The 20,994-nt window shown below is 38.8% G+C and overlaps 1 protein-coding gene across 2 annotated transcripts in view; it reads right to left on the bottom strand.

Annotated features, from left to right (window-relative positions):
• Positions 1 to 4,169: 4,169 nt before the first annotated feature.
• Positions 4,170 to 20,994, bottom strand: part of LOC139449099 (uncharacterized) — a 53,381-nt gene continuing 36,556 nt past the window's right edge. The window contains exons 2-6 of one of the 2 annotated variants that reach the window (XM_071230572.1): positions 19,732 to 19,773; positions 18,824 to 18,859; positions 15,078 to 15,119; positions 12,728 to 12,796; positions 4,170 to 9,566 (exon numbers count right to left, since the gene is read on the bottom strand). In XM_071230572.1, the coding sequence (XP_071086673.1) occupies positions 9,190 to 9,566; positions 12,728 to 12,796; positions 15,078 to 15,119; positions 18,824 to 18,859; positions 19,732 to 19,773 (566 nt within the window). In that variant the 3' untranslated portion in view covers positions 4,170 to 9,189. The remainder of the gene's footprint in view (positions 9,567 to 12,727; positions 12,797 to 15,077; positions 15,120 to 18,823; positions 18,860 to 19,731; positions 19,774 to 20,994) is intronic. The other variant, XM_071230573.1, reaches the window with a different exon arrangement.

The following is a 20,994-nucleotide window of genomic DNA, read 5'->3' as shown; positions in this document are numbered from 1 at the left end:
CATTCGTTGGATATTTAACGCCCGATTGTTTACCATTTGACTTTTACTTTATCCTTCTCGTTTCATCGCTCCATTATAAAATGGCGCTAATGTGTCGTTAATTATGTCCATAAAGGATTTCCGATACACCGCAGTTGCGCAGTGATTACAACGCATGTATGTATGTATGTATGTGCGTGCGTGCGTGCGTGCTTGCGTGCGTGCTTGCGTGCGTGCGTGCGTGCGTGAGTGAGTGCGCGCGCTTGTGTGTGTATGTATGTATCCTGATAATATATGATGTGACACTAATACAAGTATGATAGATGAATCTTGGCGGCACGTTTCATTGTTGAATGACGAAATGTTTTGGTACAACAAACGCATGTGTGTACTGTCAGAATATAAATGACACTTATTCTATAATCAAAATCCTTGCTTTCATGAAAAATTTGTTTGTATAAAAGTATTATATGTATCTCAAGAAATGCACTATTTGCTAACTTTAATCAATCCATCCTTTGTAAACAGGTCTTGTATGTGTGACGATACGAATGTGTAAATATTTCTGTTGAGGTTAATAGTTTCAATGACTGGTATATTGCGAACTGAAACGAAAAGATAGTCACATTATTGTATGTTATAAATGAACAATCACAACACGATATGATAGGTTATTATGTTTCTCTGAATATGACAGCGAGAATATGAAATATGGATTTAATTTAAGAATGGTTGCAGCCATATTTGGGAGAACCTGGGAACGTGGGAGGAGAACCAAGATCGAGAACATTTTGCGCACGTCGCCATCCAACCTCTTCACAAACAACAAGCACTGCAAATCATGTATCATTGTAATCATTTTAGAAGAACGTGACCCAAAGCCTTTTTCTTTTCTTTGAAGGCTGTAGTGTGTTGGTGTGTAATTGGTTGAACGTTTTTAGGTATATCTTTTGTGTCATTAAAATTTTGCTTTAATGTTTTTCACATTCAAATTCTGCCTAGAATGTGATGTAATTTCTGGTTATTATATTTTGCCTAGAACGGGATGAAATTGTATGGTTATTATATTCCATGATAAATATGAGCAACAGCTTGAAAGGGAAAGAGCAACTTTTCTAGGCCGTCATAGTTCTTCAACATTTAATGTCTTTGACCCAAGAATAGCTTTGCAGGAGATGTAGTTGACGGATTTACTCCTATTAAATCTTCTGTTAAATCGATATTAGTATATAATCTTTACACATTTTAGACATGGATATGCACAGATTATTCATGTTCAGATTATTTCAGTTATCCGCTTGAAAGTGTAAGAAAAACATAAGGTTGTGTTGTTAGCCATCTGATAAGTTTGTCGTGTATTTAACATTTGCAATTTCCCGCGGGACAAACAGGGCCCCAACCGTCCCTCGTCCATTAATCCCAATACACGTGAAAATGACTTCAAGTTGCACTCGTCAGTTTTGGAAAGTGGTTTCGTGTGTGTACAGTTAGGTTATTGATCGATATGTATCACTGTATTATCATAACAGTTCTTATTAGCGTTTAGTTATCGATAATCTTCAGTGAGTTTTAATTTACTTGAGTATATATCCATACACACGCCATCAGCACTGCAATCAAACAAACCGATGCTGCCTCTGTATCATCTCGTAGCAAGGCTAGTTACACATTGCAGTCAACATACATAATATGATTATATAAAGTCCCAGCGTGATACACCATGAATTGTGGGCTAAATGGATTCAGTTTGGTATGTGAAGCACCAACAAGGGACTTGGATCAGAGTGTCGATAATTTGTCCTCACGCAGCGGAGTTGGTGGTGATAAACGACCCAGGACCTAAGTGGGCTACCGACAATAGTCATAATACAATAACGCTATAACTTGCATTTATATATATATATATATATATATATGTGTGTGTGTGTGTGTGTGTGTGTGTGTGTGTGTGTGTGTGTGTGTGTGTGTGTGTAAGACTATTAGTTTATATTCCCTTATATGCTATATATTTCATGCCTAGAATCACACACAAGTGTACATGTAAGATTATTAGTTTATATTCCCTTGTATGCTATATATTTCATGCCTAGAATAACACACAAGTGTACATGTAAGATTATTAGTTTATATTCCCTTGTATGCCATATATTTCATGCCTAGAATCACACACAAGTGTACATGTAAGGTTATTAGTTTATATTCCCTTGTATGCCATATATTTCATGCCTAGAATCACACACATGTGTACATGTAAGGTTATTAGTTTATATTCCCTTGTATGTCATATATTTCATGCCTAGAATCACACACATGTGTACATGTAAGGTTATTAGTTTATATTCCCTTGTATGTCATATATTTCATGCCTAGAATCACACACAAGTGTACATGTAAGGTTATTAGTTTATATTCCCTTATATGCCATATATTTCATGCCTAGAATAACACACAAGTGTACATGTAAGGTTATTAGTTTATATTCCCTTGTATGCCATATATTTAATGCCTAGAATCACACACAAGTGTACATGTAAGGTTATTAGTTTATATTCCCTTGTATGTCATATATTTCATGCCTAGAATCACACACATGTGTACATGTAAGGTTATTAGTTTATATTCCCTTGTATGTCATATATTTCATGCCTAGAATCACACACATGTGTACATGTAAGGTTATTAGTTTATATTCCCTTGTATGTCATATATTTCATGTCTAGAATCACACACATGTGTACATGTAAGACTATTAGTTTATATTCCCTTGTATGTCATATATTTCATGTCTAGAATCACACACAAGTGTACATGTAAGATTATTAGTGTATATTCCCTTGTATGTCAGATACTAGTAATTCATGCATATAATCACCCATATGTGTATACATATGATTTTAAATTTATATTCCCTTGTAAATAATATATTTAAACCACAAAGTCACACATACTTGTTTTTAAATAATACTTTTCCATAACATTCCCTCATACATGGCATGCATAGAGCGATGCACAGGGTAATGTTCATATTACGAATACAGTAAAAGAACGTCAACACAATATTCCTTTACAATCGTGACGAAATAAAGGATTGCGTCAAATAGTGTAGTTGTCATGACCGACCCCAGGGTTGAAAAATGGTATCAATGACGAGAACCTATCCTGCCGATGTGTGTTCGTAATGTTCGAGTGAAGGTGTTCTCGTGTATGTACAGATCTCGTCTTGTTCAAATGCAAAATGTTCGCAAATGGTATACCAGGGTAGCAGGCGTATTTGAGTAAAGGTGTGTTTGAAGGAAGGTTTTCAGTGTTAGTCTTAGAAAATTTAGGATAGCACTTGCAAGATTCCGATGTTCATCACACGATCTTTTAATTGAAAAAGGTAGATATCAAAATATTCCGAGAGAAAATAGACTCTGTCCACTATGTAACCTAGGATTAATTGAGGACGAGTATCACTTTTTACTAATATGCCCGCATTATGATGAACTAAGAAAAGTATATTTACCAAAATATTTTCATATAAACCATTGTACATTTAAGTTTAAACTATTACTGACCACTAGCAACATGGAAATCATAAGAAATCTTTCTATGTACATATATCATGCTTTTATACAAAGAAAATCAAGTTTGGAAATTATATGATTGTACCAATTGCTCCTGTAATGATGATTGTACTATAGGCCTGTGGCCTCCTCAGTACGTTAAATAAAGAAATTGAAATTGAATTAAAGGAAGGTGCATGTGTTCAATGCCAATGTGTTCATGTCCAGGTGTGTCCGAGGGAGTGTTTGAATGAAGATGTGTTCGAGTACAGGTGTTCATGACGAAACGCAAGGGTGTGCGTATGCAAGTGTTTTCAAGAGCAAATGTTTTCGTTGGTGCTAATCGGGACCTGTTTATGAATGCATGTATTGTTACATAATTTGATAACTGTAGTCTGTGGTTGATCGATCCTAAATATGCTTGAGTATCACTGAATTGATTGATTTGTAATGTCGCCTCCTTCCAAGTAAAGAAAAGCAATAAATATTTTCAGGGGAAGTTACAGACAGTTGTCCAGCGACGTAGAACGCTCTGTCTGAGTATTCAGAAATGCCGGCACACTATAACCAAGCACTTTAGACGTTACCAACATTCCTAGTGACAAACTATCCACAAACACGAAACTCAAACATTTCTCAAAATATTTTATTTTCGCCTCCAGTGCTTTATGTTGAAATCAATAAGTGTAGAGAAAATAAAGATCACATATACGAGCTCACCCTCCTTGCAAAGATCACACTTTTGCAACATGGCGTACATAGTACAGTCACTGTAGCTCACCTACAAAACTAATTATCACCAACTTCAAAGGCAAATATTTGAACAGCCCTAACAACTGTTCTATGACGTAATTTCAATCTGTAATTATGAGCGCGTATTTCGTTCTAGGATTCCAGAGAACGTTCAACATCGACCGCATAGAAACACGCGTCAGTGAAAATCAATGGCAATGACGTGTGTTTTAGTTGATATATACCTCGACGTCCTTGTATAATAACTAATTCTTGTCAATCTGTCAGTACGCCGTATTGATTTTGGGTAATCTAGGTCCATCGTCAATACTTCGAGGGTTTATGTACACTGCATTCCTCTATCACCCATGAATAAATATGGCCACGGCATAGTCCCAGCGAGGGAGAAACCCGCGAGCTCTTCGACCAGTGCGACCTTACTTTAATCGACAATATTTCTTCAGGAACATCTGCAATAGTATCAGTGTCAAATACGTTCGCCCAAATTGCATATATTGAGAATTCCGTGAGGTCTAAATTGTCTCGTTTCATTTCTAGTTAGAACATAGACCAACGTCACTACCACACCGCATGACGGCCGTATGTATTCACAGATTTAGGGGGAACGTGCCTTTCGAGGTATTATGAAGGTGATCTGGATAACTTCAATCATTTAGTCTTTGGAAATAAGTACCCCTCAGGCTTGTATGATATCTCTTGTCAGATAATTAAAGATACATCCTTACATGACTATGATGGTGTATTCATGGGTAACCTATTGCACAGACCGCCTCTATGGTCTAGTGGTAGAGCGTCCGCCAGGAGAGCGGAAGGTCCATGGTTGATACCCGGCCGCGTCATACAAGACGTTGAAAGATGGTACTTGTTGTTACCCTGTCTGGCGCTACGCATTAAGGGGCTAAAACAAGAACTGGTCGGCTCGAAATCAGAATACTGTTTCTGAGTGGGGTATTCATGTTAAACTGCGGTATGGTATCTAAGTGAGCTAGCACTATAAATCGGCATCAGTCCGGACAAGTGCAAACAGCCACACACACACATAAACACGTGCATGCACGTCGCTATATAAGTGCGATAATCTTGGACGCGACGTTAAACCTAATTTGACCTCACCTCACCTAAAAATTGTACATATTTTTAGTAATTCCTAAATAAGAAAATAACATATCCAATATGGCCGCTAGGAAAACTTGGATATCTTCAAACAGCTTGGTTCACGTTATCAATGAAAGTAAATTAGAGCAAAATCAAGAGCAATATCATAAAAAAATTGAAAAATTCCTTTGGGGGTAAAAAGTTAAATGCCCCTGTGTGAAAAGGTGCCGAGAGGGAGTTGTTGGGCTGTTGACAGGTGTCATATTTTCTATCCAAAAAATCATTCTGCGTGATATTCCCGTTCCAATGCAAAAAATAACAGGTCCAACACCATATTTGTACCGCGGAAAATTAACAGTGTCGTTGGTAAAACAAGATGAAATCCAAGAGAGATGGCATCAGATGGAAATAAACGTGTTGGTGAAGGTCTATACACTATCTTGAGTATTTACAGTGACATAGTGTTCATGTTTAGCTCAGTTATGACACATGTTGTTGGTCCTTGGAATGAGTATTGTCTATTTATATAGTATATTCATATGTATTCAAATACATAATGGCATGCCCATTCTGTCAGTTCTACAGTATCATGAAAGATTACTTCATAGTACCTAATAGATGTTCTGTCCTAGGTCCTGCTGAATAAATGTTTCGTCAATCTTAGGTCTTGTTGAATATATAAACATGCACAAACGTTAAGCGCTACCATATTCATAGTCTCTCGATTTCACGTGTGGGAATCAGAAATACGAAATATGATGATGTATGACTGAATAAGGCTTCCATGGTTTCATGAACCCAAATTTGTCCAGATACGACAAGGAAAGCGTGCTTTACGTGTTGCTGCAGTTCCCCTACCCTATAAATAGTGAAATTTAAGTTTCAGACATGCGGTTGCACTTTGCTCCTGTGTGAGATTCCCCTTCCAATAGGGGGTGAAAATCAGCCATGGTGAGGAGAAAGTTAACGAACGCTGAAAGACGGCAAGTGATAGGCATGAAAAATACTGGCATGTCATGCAGGGCCATTGCAAGACAAATTGGTCGTATTCACAGTGTTATTACTCGTTTGATGTCAAACATGGTCAAACCAATGATGTCAATGACAGGCATAGGTCTGGCAGGCCAAGAACGATCTCTAAAAGAGAGGATAGACGTCGATTGAACTTGGCCAACTAGGATCCATTGGTTTGACGAGTGTCGAATGCTGCTACGAACTGTTGATGGTCGAATACGTGTTTGGAGGCAACGTAACACTCGTTTTGCACCAAGGAACATCCAGAAGACCTTAGCATGTGGCGAGGGGTATGTCATGCTATGGGGTCGTGTTTCCTTCGGCTGCAAACTTCCGTTGGTGACAATTCGTGGAAACCTGAATGGCCAACTATACCAAGATGCCGTTCTTCGTCCAGTGGTAGTCCCTCATTTTGACAACCATCCTCTTCAGACAAGACCTGTTTACATGGACGACAATGCTAGACCACACAGATCTCGGGCAGTTTTGGCTTATTTGCGTCAAGAAGCTATTGCCACTCTTCCTTGGCAGGCCTGTAGTCCGGATCTTAATCCGATTGAGCATCTCTGGGACATTCTTGGCCGGAAAATCAGACATCATGATCTCCCAGTTCAAAATTTCGCTGGACTTGAAGCCGCACTTCATGAAGAATGGATCCGTTAGCCTCAGAGAAGCATTCCACGACTTGTAATGAGTATGAGGCGTAGGGTTGAAGCTGTGGTCAATGTCCGTGGATCATACACACGTTACTGACGTTTCTGTCTTGCAATAGACTCTGCACTCCCTAGGGTGTCTATGTGACACCTGATATGGTCTGCTGATATCATGACAGTTACATGATAAAAAATGTTTTTCAAAGTTTTCTAATCCTTCAATTTCTGGTCTTCGGTAAAGTTCCTTTCTGCTCATACTCTTTTGGAACGAAAGATACACTTGCTTTGGGACAACTTTTGCATCACACGAGGTTTACATATACGGCTTATAACAATCGTACATCTCGTTATAATAGTCATTATTAAGTGCCAAAAGTAACAGGTCACAAATATGATGGGTGGCGCTTAACTTTTGTGCATGTGTATATGCTGTTTCTATCCTAGGTCTCGTTGAAAAATATTCTGCTGAATATAATTATGTTCTGTTTATCCATGGTAGTGCTGAATATATGTTCTGTCTGACCTAGGTACTACTGAATATATAGAGGATATTTAATGTGTTTTCTCAAAAACCACTTTTATCCCATTGAGTGAAGTGGGGAGAGTCTAATATTTTCACGAGTGACGAGTGCTGAATATATGTTCTGTCTGACCTCGGTACTGCTGACTATATGTTCTGTCTATCCTTGGTACTATTGAATAAATGTTCTGTCTGACCTCGGTAATGCTGACTATATGTTTTGTCTATCCTTGGTACTGCTGAATAAATGTTCTGTCTGACCTAGGTACCGCTGAACATATGTTCTGTCTGACCTAGGTACTTAGGTACTGTTGAATACACGTTCTGACTACATTAGGTCATGTTGAATAAATGTTCTGTCTGCCCTTGTCCTATTGAATAAATGTTCTTTTTGTCCTTGTCCTCCTACATAAATAAATGTTCTGTCTCTGCTAGATGTTGCTGAATATATATATATATTTATATTGTCAATCCTAGATACAACTGGAGATATGTTCTACTGATCCTGGCGCGTAGCTTCCTCCGATGTGAAATATAGGCAGTAATCGGAGAACCTTTTTGCGACGTTACTGGTCTGTTGTTTTTACGATTAACCTTGCCAATACAATACATCACGTTGTATATGAGCTTCAAAACACAACGTAACATGCACAACACACATTAGAAAAAAAGCAACGTATTACTTGGATACGAATGATGAATGCTAGATATGAGCCATAGGCACAATACAAATACATTGATCATATAGAATGCGACAACTGATGGTGCTGCCAAACTGGTTCCCAAAAGCTGTATATATTCGTTATACAGTGTCAGATGCTTGCTTGGTTGTACTGCTAGAATAACTTTAACATATAGTAATCCATAATAATCGAATTACCATTGTGATGACGTTATGGCATTCTTGTTGCAAATTATTCTGAGCAAGAAATTCGATGGTCATTCTGACAGTGAATTTGATCAGGTAAAACCATTTTGCAGTAGTATTGGAAAGGTGTACATCAACCGTAACTTGGTTAAAGTCGGAGAAATCACAAGAAATCTGCCCCTGGTCCTTCTGAATAAGCGTCCTGTATTTTCTGATCCTGCTGCATAAACGTTCTGTTTGCCCTAGGCCTTCGGGGCTCGTTGATTCGTCTTCCGGTATCAACAGCATCTCATGGTTTTCGCCATTACATTACAGTATATATGTGTCCACAGCTGTTGACTACTAGGAACGATTTCAAGTACTGGCTCAGCAAAATCATAGAGGCAAGTTCAAACAAGAATACATTGATGAAATATCATGACACTCCTGTATGTGCCAGACAGTTAGTCATCTTTACGATGGTGCTCACTGGTATTATTAAAACCCCACGAGAAGATTATCACTACACTAGGCATTGAAGGAAAAACAATGTTGTTACAAATAACGAAACATTACCTCTAAAAAATGAACCCATTACCATAAAATTGTTTTCTTGATGATTTAAACGCCATATTTACCAATGGTCAAATATACAACAATAAATGAAATACATACGTAATAAGGCACATTCTTTGGAAGAAATATTATCTGTGCATAGCATATCTGAAAATGTTATTCTTTCCAATCGGAGGGAGTATATATATATATAGGGAGTAGACGGCTTCACAAAAGTAGTACCATCACTGTCGTTTTCGCCAGCAAGAAAAGAACAGTCAACAATCCCCAATCAGGTGCAATACAGATGGCTTCCGAGAAAAGACATTTTTTGTAGATAAATCCTGGCATTGCCAGACACCTGTGCAAGGGGTTGCAGCATTGCGTGGCCGTCACACATGACTGCCACAACGTGACACAGCATTGTTTCCTGGTGCTACATTCGAGTCTGCCCATGCAGTTGTAGTCATGTTTACAGGTTTTGTCTACAGAACTCTTGAGACAACGGTAATCTGCTCCCGAATGTAACTGGATGCATCTTTTACTGCAGCACTGACTGTCAACGGAACACCTCTCGTTCGAAAGGATACATGTTACCTGGATTGCTGCAATATAAAGTTCAAAATTACAATCGCTGTTGCCAGTGCATATCAATCACCATCACCATTGGTATCAAGTGCGGAAAGACAAATAGAATAAAAAGAAAACATGAAACGTCATTACAGCACCGGAACAGTATTTGGTTGGTTAAATATGGCCATTGCCACTTGTTAGAATAATCAGAATCGTTCAGAACCATCAGAGTAAAGAGACCATTCCCAGAGAGAGAGAGAGGGGGAGAGAGAGAGAGAGAGAGAGAGAGAGAGAGAGAGAGAGAGAGAGAGAGAGAACCAGAACCAGAACCATTGCCAGAAAGAGACATCGTTAGAATTACCAGAACCAGAACCATTGCCAGAAAGAGACATCGTTAGAATTACCAGAACCAGAACCAATACCAGAAAGGAACATCGTTAGAATTACCAGAACCATTGCCAGAAAGAGACATCATTAGAATTACCAGAACCATTGCCAGAAAGAGACATCGTTAGAATTACCAGAACCATTGTCGGAAAGAGCACTCGCTGGAATACACAGAGCCGGTGGCAGAACGACACAACGTTAACTGAACCAGCATCTATTTTATCATTGGGAACGTGATCTTCATAACCAAAATAACCCGAAACTATTGTGCTTTCAACCCTCAGGCACAACTAAACCTATGTAGAATCACAAAAGCAGGTATCACGGTTCATGTCAGTGTATTTTCATGACAGAATCATTTCAGCAGTCAAAGAAGACACACACTACAGTGTTGTTTTATTCATTGAGATAAATCTGCCGTTATGATGCTTTTGTCAAATAGGAGATGTATAGCTTTTTAAATAACAATCAGATTATTATTGTATCGTTACATTATGATGTAAATGTTGCAGGTACAAGTGTTGCCTAGTGTAATGTAGGTTCATACGGTGAAGTCTGCGGAATCTGCCGATTCTCAAGTTCAGATTCTCTAGGTCTGATTGTCCAGCTCCGATTATTCGGCTCCGATTCCCTAGTTCATATTCTCTAGGTCTGATTATAAGATCATATCTTTTCTGATGTAAAGTCAACATAGAAACGTTGCAGTATTGATACTTCAGGGCATATTAAATCTTACGTGCTTGACCAGTTTCATTTGAAAAGCGGGAAAAGCGTAAAATAGACAATAAAAAAACGACAGACGAAAGCGTTCCTCAAGCGAAAAATTCCGCCACTAAGGGGATTTCCCTTACTGGGCTTAAAAAAATGGTTGCCGCTATTTGCTGGGCTGCGCAATACCAACTCACGGATTGGCCCCCAATGGTAGTTCATTGGGGGGTCTTCCTACTTGTCCACCATCTATATTTATAAGTGTATTTTCACCCGACTGTGGTAAGACAATAAGGGATTAAAGGGGGCATCTCATTTATGAATTGGTGAATATCTCGCAAAATATAACGACGCAACTAATTGGTGAACTATTTTGAGAGAAAACTTTTAAAACGTATATCGATGATTGAGTGAACAAATACATAATTTATTACGATTTGGCCTACAAAAGGAATTACAGATAAGACACAGCATTCCACTGTGGTAAATGCATAGGTTGATATAGAGTATATTCCCATTCAGGATAAAGACTGGACGTCAAACGTTCACTCATGAGAGAGAGAGAGAGAGAGAGAGAGAGAGAGAGAGAGAGAGAGAGAGAGAGAGAGAGAGAGAGAGAGAGAAGAGAGAGAGAGAGAGAGAGAGAGAGAGAGAGAGAGCAGTTAGCGATAAACACAAAACAGTTTCACTTTTTGTTGGACTGTGAGTTATGTAAATTTGAGCTGTGAAGGAATAAAATCATCGGCCATACCAAAACAGTCTTTGATATGACCCGCTTCCCCCTTCCACCCTTCAGCTTAAATAAACACGATGGGTATTTCCCCCTGGTGACATGCTGGACAAATAAGAAGTAACCGTTTATGGTCCGCAACAGGTTTTTATTGATAATATGCTAGTACCAGATTTTTAATTGGTATTTTCAAAACCAGTATACATTATTGTTATTTTTGGAGTATTAACTGAGACAGCAGAAACACTATGTGTATAGCTGCTTAGAATCATACATCAGCCAATGAAAACCTTAGACATGCAACGCTACACCGCTGCACTTCAACGCGGCTACCTTAATTTTGGTCACGTCCCCAAATATGTTTGTTTTCTAAGCTGATTACGAAACGTGTGATTTCAGCACTTTCATTTGGACATTAGATATTAGACATTAAATACCTTATAATGATGTTATGATTTTCCCCCCTCGGAAATTGACTAAATATATATAGGGCAATTAATGTTCACACAAAAACATTCCAATGGGTTTTTTTCACTTTACTTGCCATCTAAGTCTAGGTCTCATGATGAACGTCTTAATGTCTCTGTCGAATCTGATACTTCATGATTAATGCTCGTGATTCCACAGACCCAGCACACCTGAGACCCCTTGTTACGTTAATAGTGGCACGAAACACCAACAGATTATAGACCTAGTTTAAACTAAGTTGAAAGACGGTATGTCTGAGTAGGGAGAGTGCTGTTAGGAGCAAAATAGGTTCTGTAGACGAAGATCCTATGTCGTTCAGCCCTCATTCCATAAAAAAAACACCAAAAAACGTACATCCCGTTAATAACTAAAGTAGTCAAATAGATAAGTAAATTTTAATTCCAAAATGTATTAAAAGGAAATGTAGTAATACACACGAGGGTAAAAATAATCAAGCATATAATATAGAATAATGATAAAAATGATAATAATAATAATAATAATGATAATAATAATAATAATAAGAAGAAGAAGTTTGAAAGTTCCAAATTAGTTTGTTTTAAACTTTTGAATGTCTGTGTTCAAGTGTTACAGTGAGGCTAGGTTTAATAGATAAACACTTTCACCAGTTAACGATTAGGATTATCAAGTTTATTTGTTGTCTATATATAATACGTTTGAGAACAATGAAAAAAAAATAGACATTAGTCATAATCGTAGAAGTATTGAATCTATGAAGTAAGAAATAATAGAAAGGGAAAACAAAAATACCACCACCAGATGTTATTTGCGATATTGCGGTTTGAGAGCGAACAAGTGGGAATTGAAACATGGCCAATATCAAATAAGACTAAATACCTAAACTGGATGGTCGAAAAAGAGAAAAAACATATATCCTACCGGATACCCCTTCATTTGATTGTGTGACAGGGGATGCCTGAACGTTATTACTGTTGGTCTCTGTCGCACCTGTGGATGCAGTAATGATGTTTTAGTAGTTGTCAACGTTTTCATCAGCGTTACAGTCAATTACCGTTTGATAGATAGTGTCATGATACGATAAACCATTCCGAGAAACCTGGTATCAGGATCCGATAAATATGCAAACGAGGTCGCCTAGGAGGACCTACCATATAAGTTCTATACATCGATGCGATGTCTATTTGCTTACCAACGTTTGCAGAACATTCCAAAAGCGTTTATGAGGAACGGGATTGGGTTGTGAAGCTGGCTGGCATGGTGCATGCATATCGTCGTATCCCCATTGCGTATTTCGATGCCAATGATGTCAATCACTGGTATTCTGCTCCAGACTCTATTATTGCCAGACCGCCGTTATATTGCTGCAATATTGCTGTATGTGGCGTCAAACAAGAACCAAACCCAAAGCGTTTAAAGAGATTTACGACGCCTTATGTGTGCAATGATGCACACCATTGGCACTATATAATAAACGGAGCGGTTCGCTCCGGCATTGTATTCAAACGGGGTTTATATAGTGAATATGGTCAAAGAGAAAATGACATTATGTGATAAAGAAATTATTACCCTCGTGTACTTTTCCGTCTAGTAAATATCACATATTAGAAAAACAAATTGTGAATATGTAATATGAAAGCCTTTGATAGTTGTTCTTGAGAGTGAGTGAGTGAGTGAGTGAGTGAGTGAGTATGGTTTTACGCCGCTTTTAGCAATATTCCAGCAATATCACGGCGGGGGACACCAGATATGGGCTTCATACATTGTACCCATGTCGGGAATCGAACCCGGGTCTGCGGCGTGACGAGCGAACGCTTTAACCACTAGGCTACCCGACCGCCCCTTTTCTTGAGAACGAGTTGCGACCTTTAGGCGTACAAGGATCCGCTGATCATCGATTCGAATACCAGCGCCTCCCTGATGAAGCCCCTTGGTTTGTCAACACCATACCAGTGCTCGTGAGTTTCACCAAAGTGGTAAACGTCTCAAATCAGCATCACTCCGGGTTATTCTCCTACATGCCAGAGTATCCTCACGCACACATTATTTCGTGTGTGGTTTTTTATAAAATGGCGATGAGAGGAAACAATAGTAAACGATACGTTCAATCTACTCTTTTCATTGTCTATTACATCACAATACCGTCAATAATTGGTTTGTCCGGTTCAAACTCGAATATTTACAGACCGCGTAAAACAACAAGACAAACAAAACATTTAAAAAACAACGAATTAAATTTCCGACAAAACATAAGGACTAACATTAGCATATTCTGGATTTTCCGGTGTACTTTATCTGCATTCAATTATATATATCCAGGACAATTTGCCTCACAATTCATAGGCCTGTTTTAGAAGTCTTTCTGTCCATGCTCTACACCGCGGGCGTTCGGTGGATCTGGGTAAGGGTTGGTCCCTTGCAACCTATGGTGGCCGTATAAGGAGGCCAAATGGATCGGGTGGTCAGAGTGACCTGGTTGATAGCGTTTCACCCTGATTGTTGCTCATAACATCAATCACTGGATTGTCTGTATTGATATGGTTATATACAGGCCGCCGAAACATAGCTGGGGTACTGGTGATTGCGGCGTTAAACAAGACACAAACAGTTAAGAAAAGTTGACCGGTTGAGACAAAAAATCTATAAGCAGCTACTAAGTTAGAAAAAAGTGTATCAAGAGAGAATGTGTTCTTTCTAAAAACATGCACTTTTTAAAGTAAGCCTGATCTGATTGTGTCCAGGGCATTCAATAAAATTATGTTTCATTCGTTAGCCATTAAACATAATAAACTGACTACTTTAAATACACAAAACCTTTTACGGATAATGAACATTTGTATGCATGTACACGTTACGCGCCCGGAAGGTGGGGTTTCTGCATTAACGAGTTCCGGATTAAGGAGGCGCCACTGTATGCGTTCATCATTTACGATATCTACGTTTTCGATGTAAGTGTATGGTACTGCAATAATCTGTAGAAGCTGTGTGGTATAGACTACGGATAAACCGACATATATTGAACTGCAGGTCAAAAGAAAGTATGCACTTGAAAATTTGATTTAAACAAAATCAATATAAACGTTACTGGGATGAAACAGTCGCCGAAACGCTGCAAACGGACCAAAACACAACTATGATACCATATGAAATCCATCACCATCGAAAAACCATTTCTTGTTCGATTACTTTTAGCCACCATCAAACATTAGCGTATACTTTCGTGAAAAATGAATAAATGACAAAAAATGAAATGGAAAAGTGAGGTATATACCTGTCTCCGGAGACGTAGCCTTGGCTGTGGCGTTTGATGCGTCTGTAAGACATGGACGGAGACTTTAAATACGTCCACAGAGTTCAACTTTATTTCACAATTATCACACTAATACAAATAATTGCACACAAAAATGTCGAGTGAACGATTCCGACTATATCATGAACATGTGTTTATCATCAAATTTTGATAATATCAGGTGTTCGCAAAAAATGTGAGGGTATCCTGTCCAACCGGGGAAAATTAGATGTGTGAACGTGCATACACGTGTGTGTGTGTGTGTGTGTGTGTGTGTGTGTGTGTGTGTGTGTGTGTGTGTGTGTGTGTGTGTGTGTGTGTGTGTGTGTGTGTGTGTGTGTGTGTGTGTGTGTGTGAGCTTACTCCCAGCCAGCCAATCCCTGTTTCAGCCCCTTAATGCCGAGTGTCAGGCAGGGTAACAACAAGTACCATTGTTGAACGTCCTTCGTTATAACTCTGCCGGGGATCGAACCCTCGGCCTTACGCTTTCCGGGAAGATGCTATATCTGCTACACCACGGGAGCAGTCCTATCTCCTTGTAACCATGAGCGATAACTATTATCACATGATGAAAAAGGTGGTTACATTCATTTCATAAAATAATCATAACCACAACCTTGAATCACATGTAGTCATACACACTGATTATGTTCATGTGTTTGGTTCCTTGCAACCTTTTTTGGCTGTAAAAGGCCACCCATTCGACCGGGTGGTCATGCTCGGTGACCTGGTTGATAGCGTTCCACCCTGATTATTGCTCATAACATCAATCACTGGATTGTCTGTATTGATATGACTATATACAGGCCACCCATACATAGCTGGGGTACTGCTGATTGCGGCGTTAAACAAGACACAAACAGTTATGAAGAGTTTCCAGATTGAGACAAAAAATATATAAGTACCTGCTAAATTAGAAAAAAAGTGTGTCAAGAGAGAATGTGTTCTTTCTAAAAACATATTAGTAAGCCTGATCTGTTTTTGGCCAGGTCATTCGATAAAATTATGTATCATTCCTTAACCATGAAACATAATAAACTGACAACTTTAAATACACAAAACCTTTAAGAAAATGGTCAAATGCAACAAATATTATATTTGGGAATGCACTTTCGAAGCAAAGTACACATTCTAGTACTTTTCTTTGTGTTGACTCCCATTCGGGAGTGAGGCAGGTTGTGTGCTGGTGAGTAGGTGCCTCACTCTGAGAGTATGCACAAGTTGCACTTATAGCTGATCCAATACAAAAATGTAGGAGAAAACCACCACAAAGAATCCCAGAAACAAAACTACCTTCTGTGTTTCGCGTTACATTAGATGCGTTCCAAGTTCTCGTAGATGTAGACACTTGATTTATTCCGACTTTAAATATAGAGTTAAGACTACTGATGGTGCCAGCCTTCACTGGAAGTGTTGTCTGGCAGGTTGCCCAGCAACAGTAAACACAGTCAATGACGTTATTAGTACAGTAAACTACGGCTATAACGAACTCAAAGGGACCACAAATTTTAGTTCGTTATAACCGTAATTCGTTATAAACATATATACAGCATATACACAGCAAATGGCCGGGACCCAAAAAACAGTTCGGTATATCCGCGAGTTCGTTATAAGCGTGTTCGCTATAAACGTAGTTTACTGTAGTTCTAGAAATGATCAGAACCATCTGAGGGTTTTTTCCAAGTTATCAGCTGAATAGTTAGAAAATAATTGCTAGAATTTGTAATGAAATATAAATACATCACCAGAATTATGCGATATGAATAAAAAAATAACTTAATATTTACTATTACTTTATTTATCATTGTCTGGCTATGAAGTATAGGTTACAGAGAGAAACAGACTATAACCTAATACCCTATTGATTTGGGGATTACCCTGGCTGAATTATTTTTTATATCTGAACAATAGCGACTGGCAATGTGGGAACCCCCACAACAGCACCACCCCCGGGTGGGTTGTCGGCCTTTGCTGTCAATACACGTGCAGTAAACTACGGTTATAACGAACTCAAAGGGACCGCTAATTTTCCGTAGTTCGTTATAAGCATATATACTGCAAATATATGGCAAATATACAGCAAATGGACGGTATCAAAACACATTTCGTTTCATCCGTCAGTTCGTTAAAACGTAGTTTACTGTAGTTTGTTAATACACACTGCAGAAAGCTTAACCTCCACCGAACAAAGAACATAAATCACTTGTATTTTATAGCGAGTACAAGGTTTGGAGCAGCATCTACAGCAACTTTAAATAACATGTTGTAATCATGTCTCTTGCATGAATGGGCCGTCTAGATATGGCCTAAGATTGAAGATTCATTTATCATCCAACATTGGCTTCCACATGAGATATCGCTTGTGTGAGATCAAGCGATATCTCCTAGGAGAAATAGCTACAATGAATTGCATCACAATAGTTTGCACCAGGACACCGGAGAACGCCAGAAATGTGCTTTACACATTGTACCCGTTAAGCGGGGAGCGGCATTTAGAGAGATCCCGCGGCAGAATGGGTTCAACATTCCACATGCCTGTTGGGAACAGTCGAGGTTCGAGGTAAGCAGTAATCGTGTAATACCTACATTTTTTCGGGCTTTCTTAAAAAATTAGAGACATGCTGTGGCATACCTAATATAGTTTCCAAACTCACTCACTCATAACAGGCTAATGTGTATCGGGTGGCTGACAGTGTTTGATCACGCTCAGCAGGCATTGATGGTTGCTCATTATGTCAACCACTGATCTGCGAAGTGGACTTGATTATTATAGGTCGCATGTTTAATATGGACTATTTCTTAATGCAGAGTAACTCGTTCGTTTATCATGAGTTAAACTAAAATAACTGCTTTAATATCAAAATGCAGGAGATGCCATTACAAAAATATGATACCAGCCCACACTATTTGTTGTTCTTGACGCGATATCCGGTTTGTTGGTGGTAGATTTATAGCGGCCATTTGGAATAAGAACAATGATATACATAAGTAGATATGAAAATTAACTAATCTACTTTATGAATAAATTAATAATTTAAAACCTCAAGTAAATACGATGTCATTTCTGAGCAGTGACTATTCAAGCAATGAAAAAGCCGATCAGACAAAACAAAAAAGCATAAAAATGATTTAAAGTCACAGCACAACATATTATTACACTAGTCTTCTAAAATATTACATTTGCCCGATACAGACAAAAGGTGTCCATTGAAATGAACCATAAACTACGTTAGGGCCCATAAATGTATCGTAGAGAATGTGTCAGGAACTGCGCTTCTTAAACTAAGTCGAGACCCGTAAAGGTCCGGGTAGAATAGGTCTTCAGCAACCCATGCTTAAAAGCTTGACGTAAAAGGCGACTGTGCTTGTCGTTAGAGGCGACTAACGGGATCGGGTGGTCAGACTCGCTGACTTGGCTCAAGCATGTCAATGTATCCCAACTGCGTAGGTCGATGCTCATGATGTCAATCACTGGATTGTCTGGTCCAGACTCGATTACTTACAACCCGCTGTCATACAGCTGGAAGATTGCGAAGTTCGGCGTTAAACAACGAACAAACAAACATATTTAGCCTGATCTGATTTTGGTCTGCACATTCAGTTAAAACCTACCAGCCTCGGGAGTATTGTCATTCGTTAACCATGAAATAAACTGAAATAACTGTTTTAACACAAAAAGCTAGGAGAAACCACCACAAGAAAAACTTTGATACCAGTCACAAAACTACCTTCAGATGCATTCCCGGACGTATTGTCAGTCTTTGCTGTGAATACACGTAGTTTGTAGTTAATACACACTATAGGCATAATATTTAACCTCCACCGATCAAGTTACAAACGCATCTAATAAATCACTGTAGTATATAGCGAGTAGAATACTTTGCGCAGTAAGTTTTAGTAAGCTATAGTAAAGTCCCTTGCATGAATAGCCTAGTTATAAACCAGGCAAGACATGAACTGGGATTGAAGATACTTGTAATGGTGTCAGATAAAGTGAAGGTCTTCGCTAGCGTCTGCGAAAGGAAATGGTTACAGTGAAACCCCTCTGATCCGGATTGTATCACTCCAGTGAAGTCCCCAAACAAAACCATCGGATTAAGGAATCCCGTGTACGGATAATGAACATTTGAATGCATGAACACGTTCCGAAATTACCCGTCCGGAAGGTGGGGTTTCTGCATTAACGAGTTCCGGATTAAGAAGGCGCCACTGTATGTGTTCATCATTTACGATATCTCGTTTTCGATGTAAGTGTATGGTACTGCAACAACCCGTAGAAGCTGTGTGGTATAGACTACGGATAAACCGACATGAACTGCAGGTCAAAAGAAAGTATACACTTGAAAATTTGATTTAAACAAAATAAATATAAACGTTACTGGGATGAAACAGTCGCCGAAACGCTGCAAACGGACCAAAACACAACTATGATACCATATGAAATCCATCACCATCGAAAAACCATTTCTTGTTCGATTACTTTTAGCCACCATCAAACATTAGCGTATACTTTCGTTTGCCCGGCAGTTTATATTCAGACTAGCACTTCGTTTTCATGCTTGTTTAAGTCTTACAGTAAGCTGAAGTTGCCTTAAAATGAATGACAAAAAATGAAATGGAAAAGTGATGTATATACCTGTCTCCGGAGTGGTAGCGTTGGCTGTGGGGTTTGATGCGTCTGTAAGACATGGACGGAGACTTTAAATACGTCCACAGAGTTCAACTTTATTTCACAATTATCACACTAATACAAATAATTGCACAAAAAATGTCGAGTGAACGATTCCGACTATATCATGAACATGTGTTTATTATCAAATTTTGATAATACCAGGTGTTCGCAAAAAATGTGAGGGTATCCTGTCCAACAGGGGAAATTAGATGTGTGAACGTGCATACACGTGTGTGTGTGTGTGTGTGTGTGTGTGTGTGTGTGTGTGTGTGTGTGTGTGTGTGTGTGTGTGTGTGTGTGTGTTTACTCCCAGCCAGCCAATCCCTGTTTCAGCCCCTTAATGCCGAGTGTCAGGCAGGGTAACAACAAGTACCATTGTTGAACGTCCTTCGCTATAACGCTGCCGGGGATCGAACCCTCGGCCTTACGCTTTCCGGGAAGATGCTATATCTGCTACACCACGGGAGCAGTCCTATCTCCTTGTAACCATGAGCGATAACTATTATCACATGATGAAAAAGGTGGTTACATTCATTTCATAAAATAATCATAACCACAACCTTGAATCACATGTAGTCATACACACTGATTATGTTCATGTGTCTGTCGGGAACAGACACGTGCTCGTGAGAAGCACCACAGTGGTAAACGTGTACACTTGCCATCACTTCGGGCTTCCCGGGACATAAATATTGTTCAAAGGGGACACAGGTCAAACTCACTCTTTCACTTTATGGATAATAAGTAAAATAATATTTCGGAAGTCTGAAAAATGGGGAATAACGTCTTTCTAGTGAAAACAAAAGTATCATGGCACCTCAACCGCCTGATCGAGTAGAAGATATACCCAGAGCCCTGTTTCACGAAGATATCTTCGTGTAGACCAAAACCGTAATGGAGTGGAGAGCCTCAACTGTTGAAGTCTTACATATTGATTCGACTGATGGTTAAGGCGATTAGGAATTATAACTCATATACAGCTATGAATATATAAAAGTACACATTCAATTTCTTTCACCACAGATATAGTCATGACTGGAAAAACATCGTTCTAAAGATTTAAGAAATATCGACTCATGGAAGTAACAGATTAAAAACGTACTACAATGCATGGGCATGTTTGTAATGCTGCGAACATGTGTGGGTGTTTTTGGATATGTTTCAATAATTTGAAAACTTGTGGCTCTGTTTAAATAGTTGTGGATGTATTTGGAGAGTTGTGGTATT

Source organism: Haliotis cracherodii, unplaced genomic scaffold (assembly GCF_022045235.1).
Source record: "Haliotis cracherodii isolate W230 unplaced genomic scaffold, xgHalCrac1.p SCAF_7, whole genome shotgun sequence".
Taxonomy (NCBI): domain Eukaryota; kingdom Metazoa; phylum Mollusca; class Gastropoda; order Lepetellida; family Haliotidae; genus Haliotis; species Haliotis cracherodii.
This window is presented reverse-complemented; position numbering and strand designations above follow the sequence as displayed.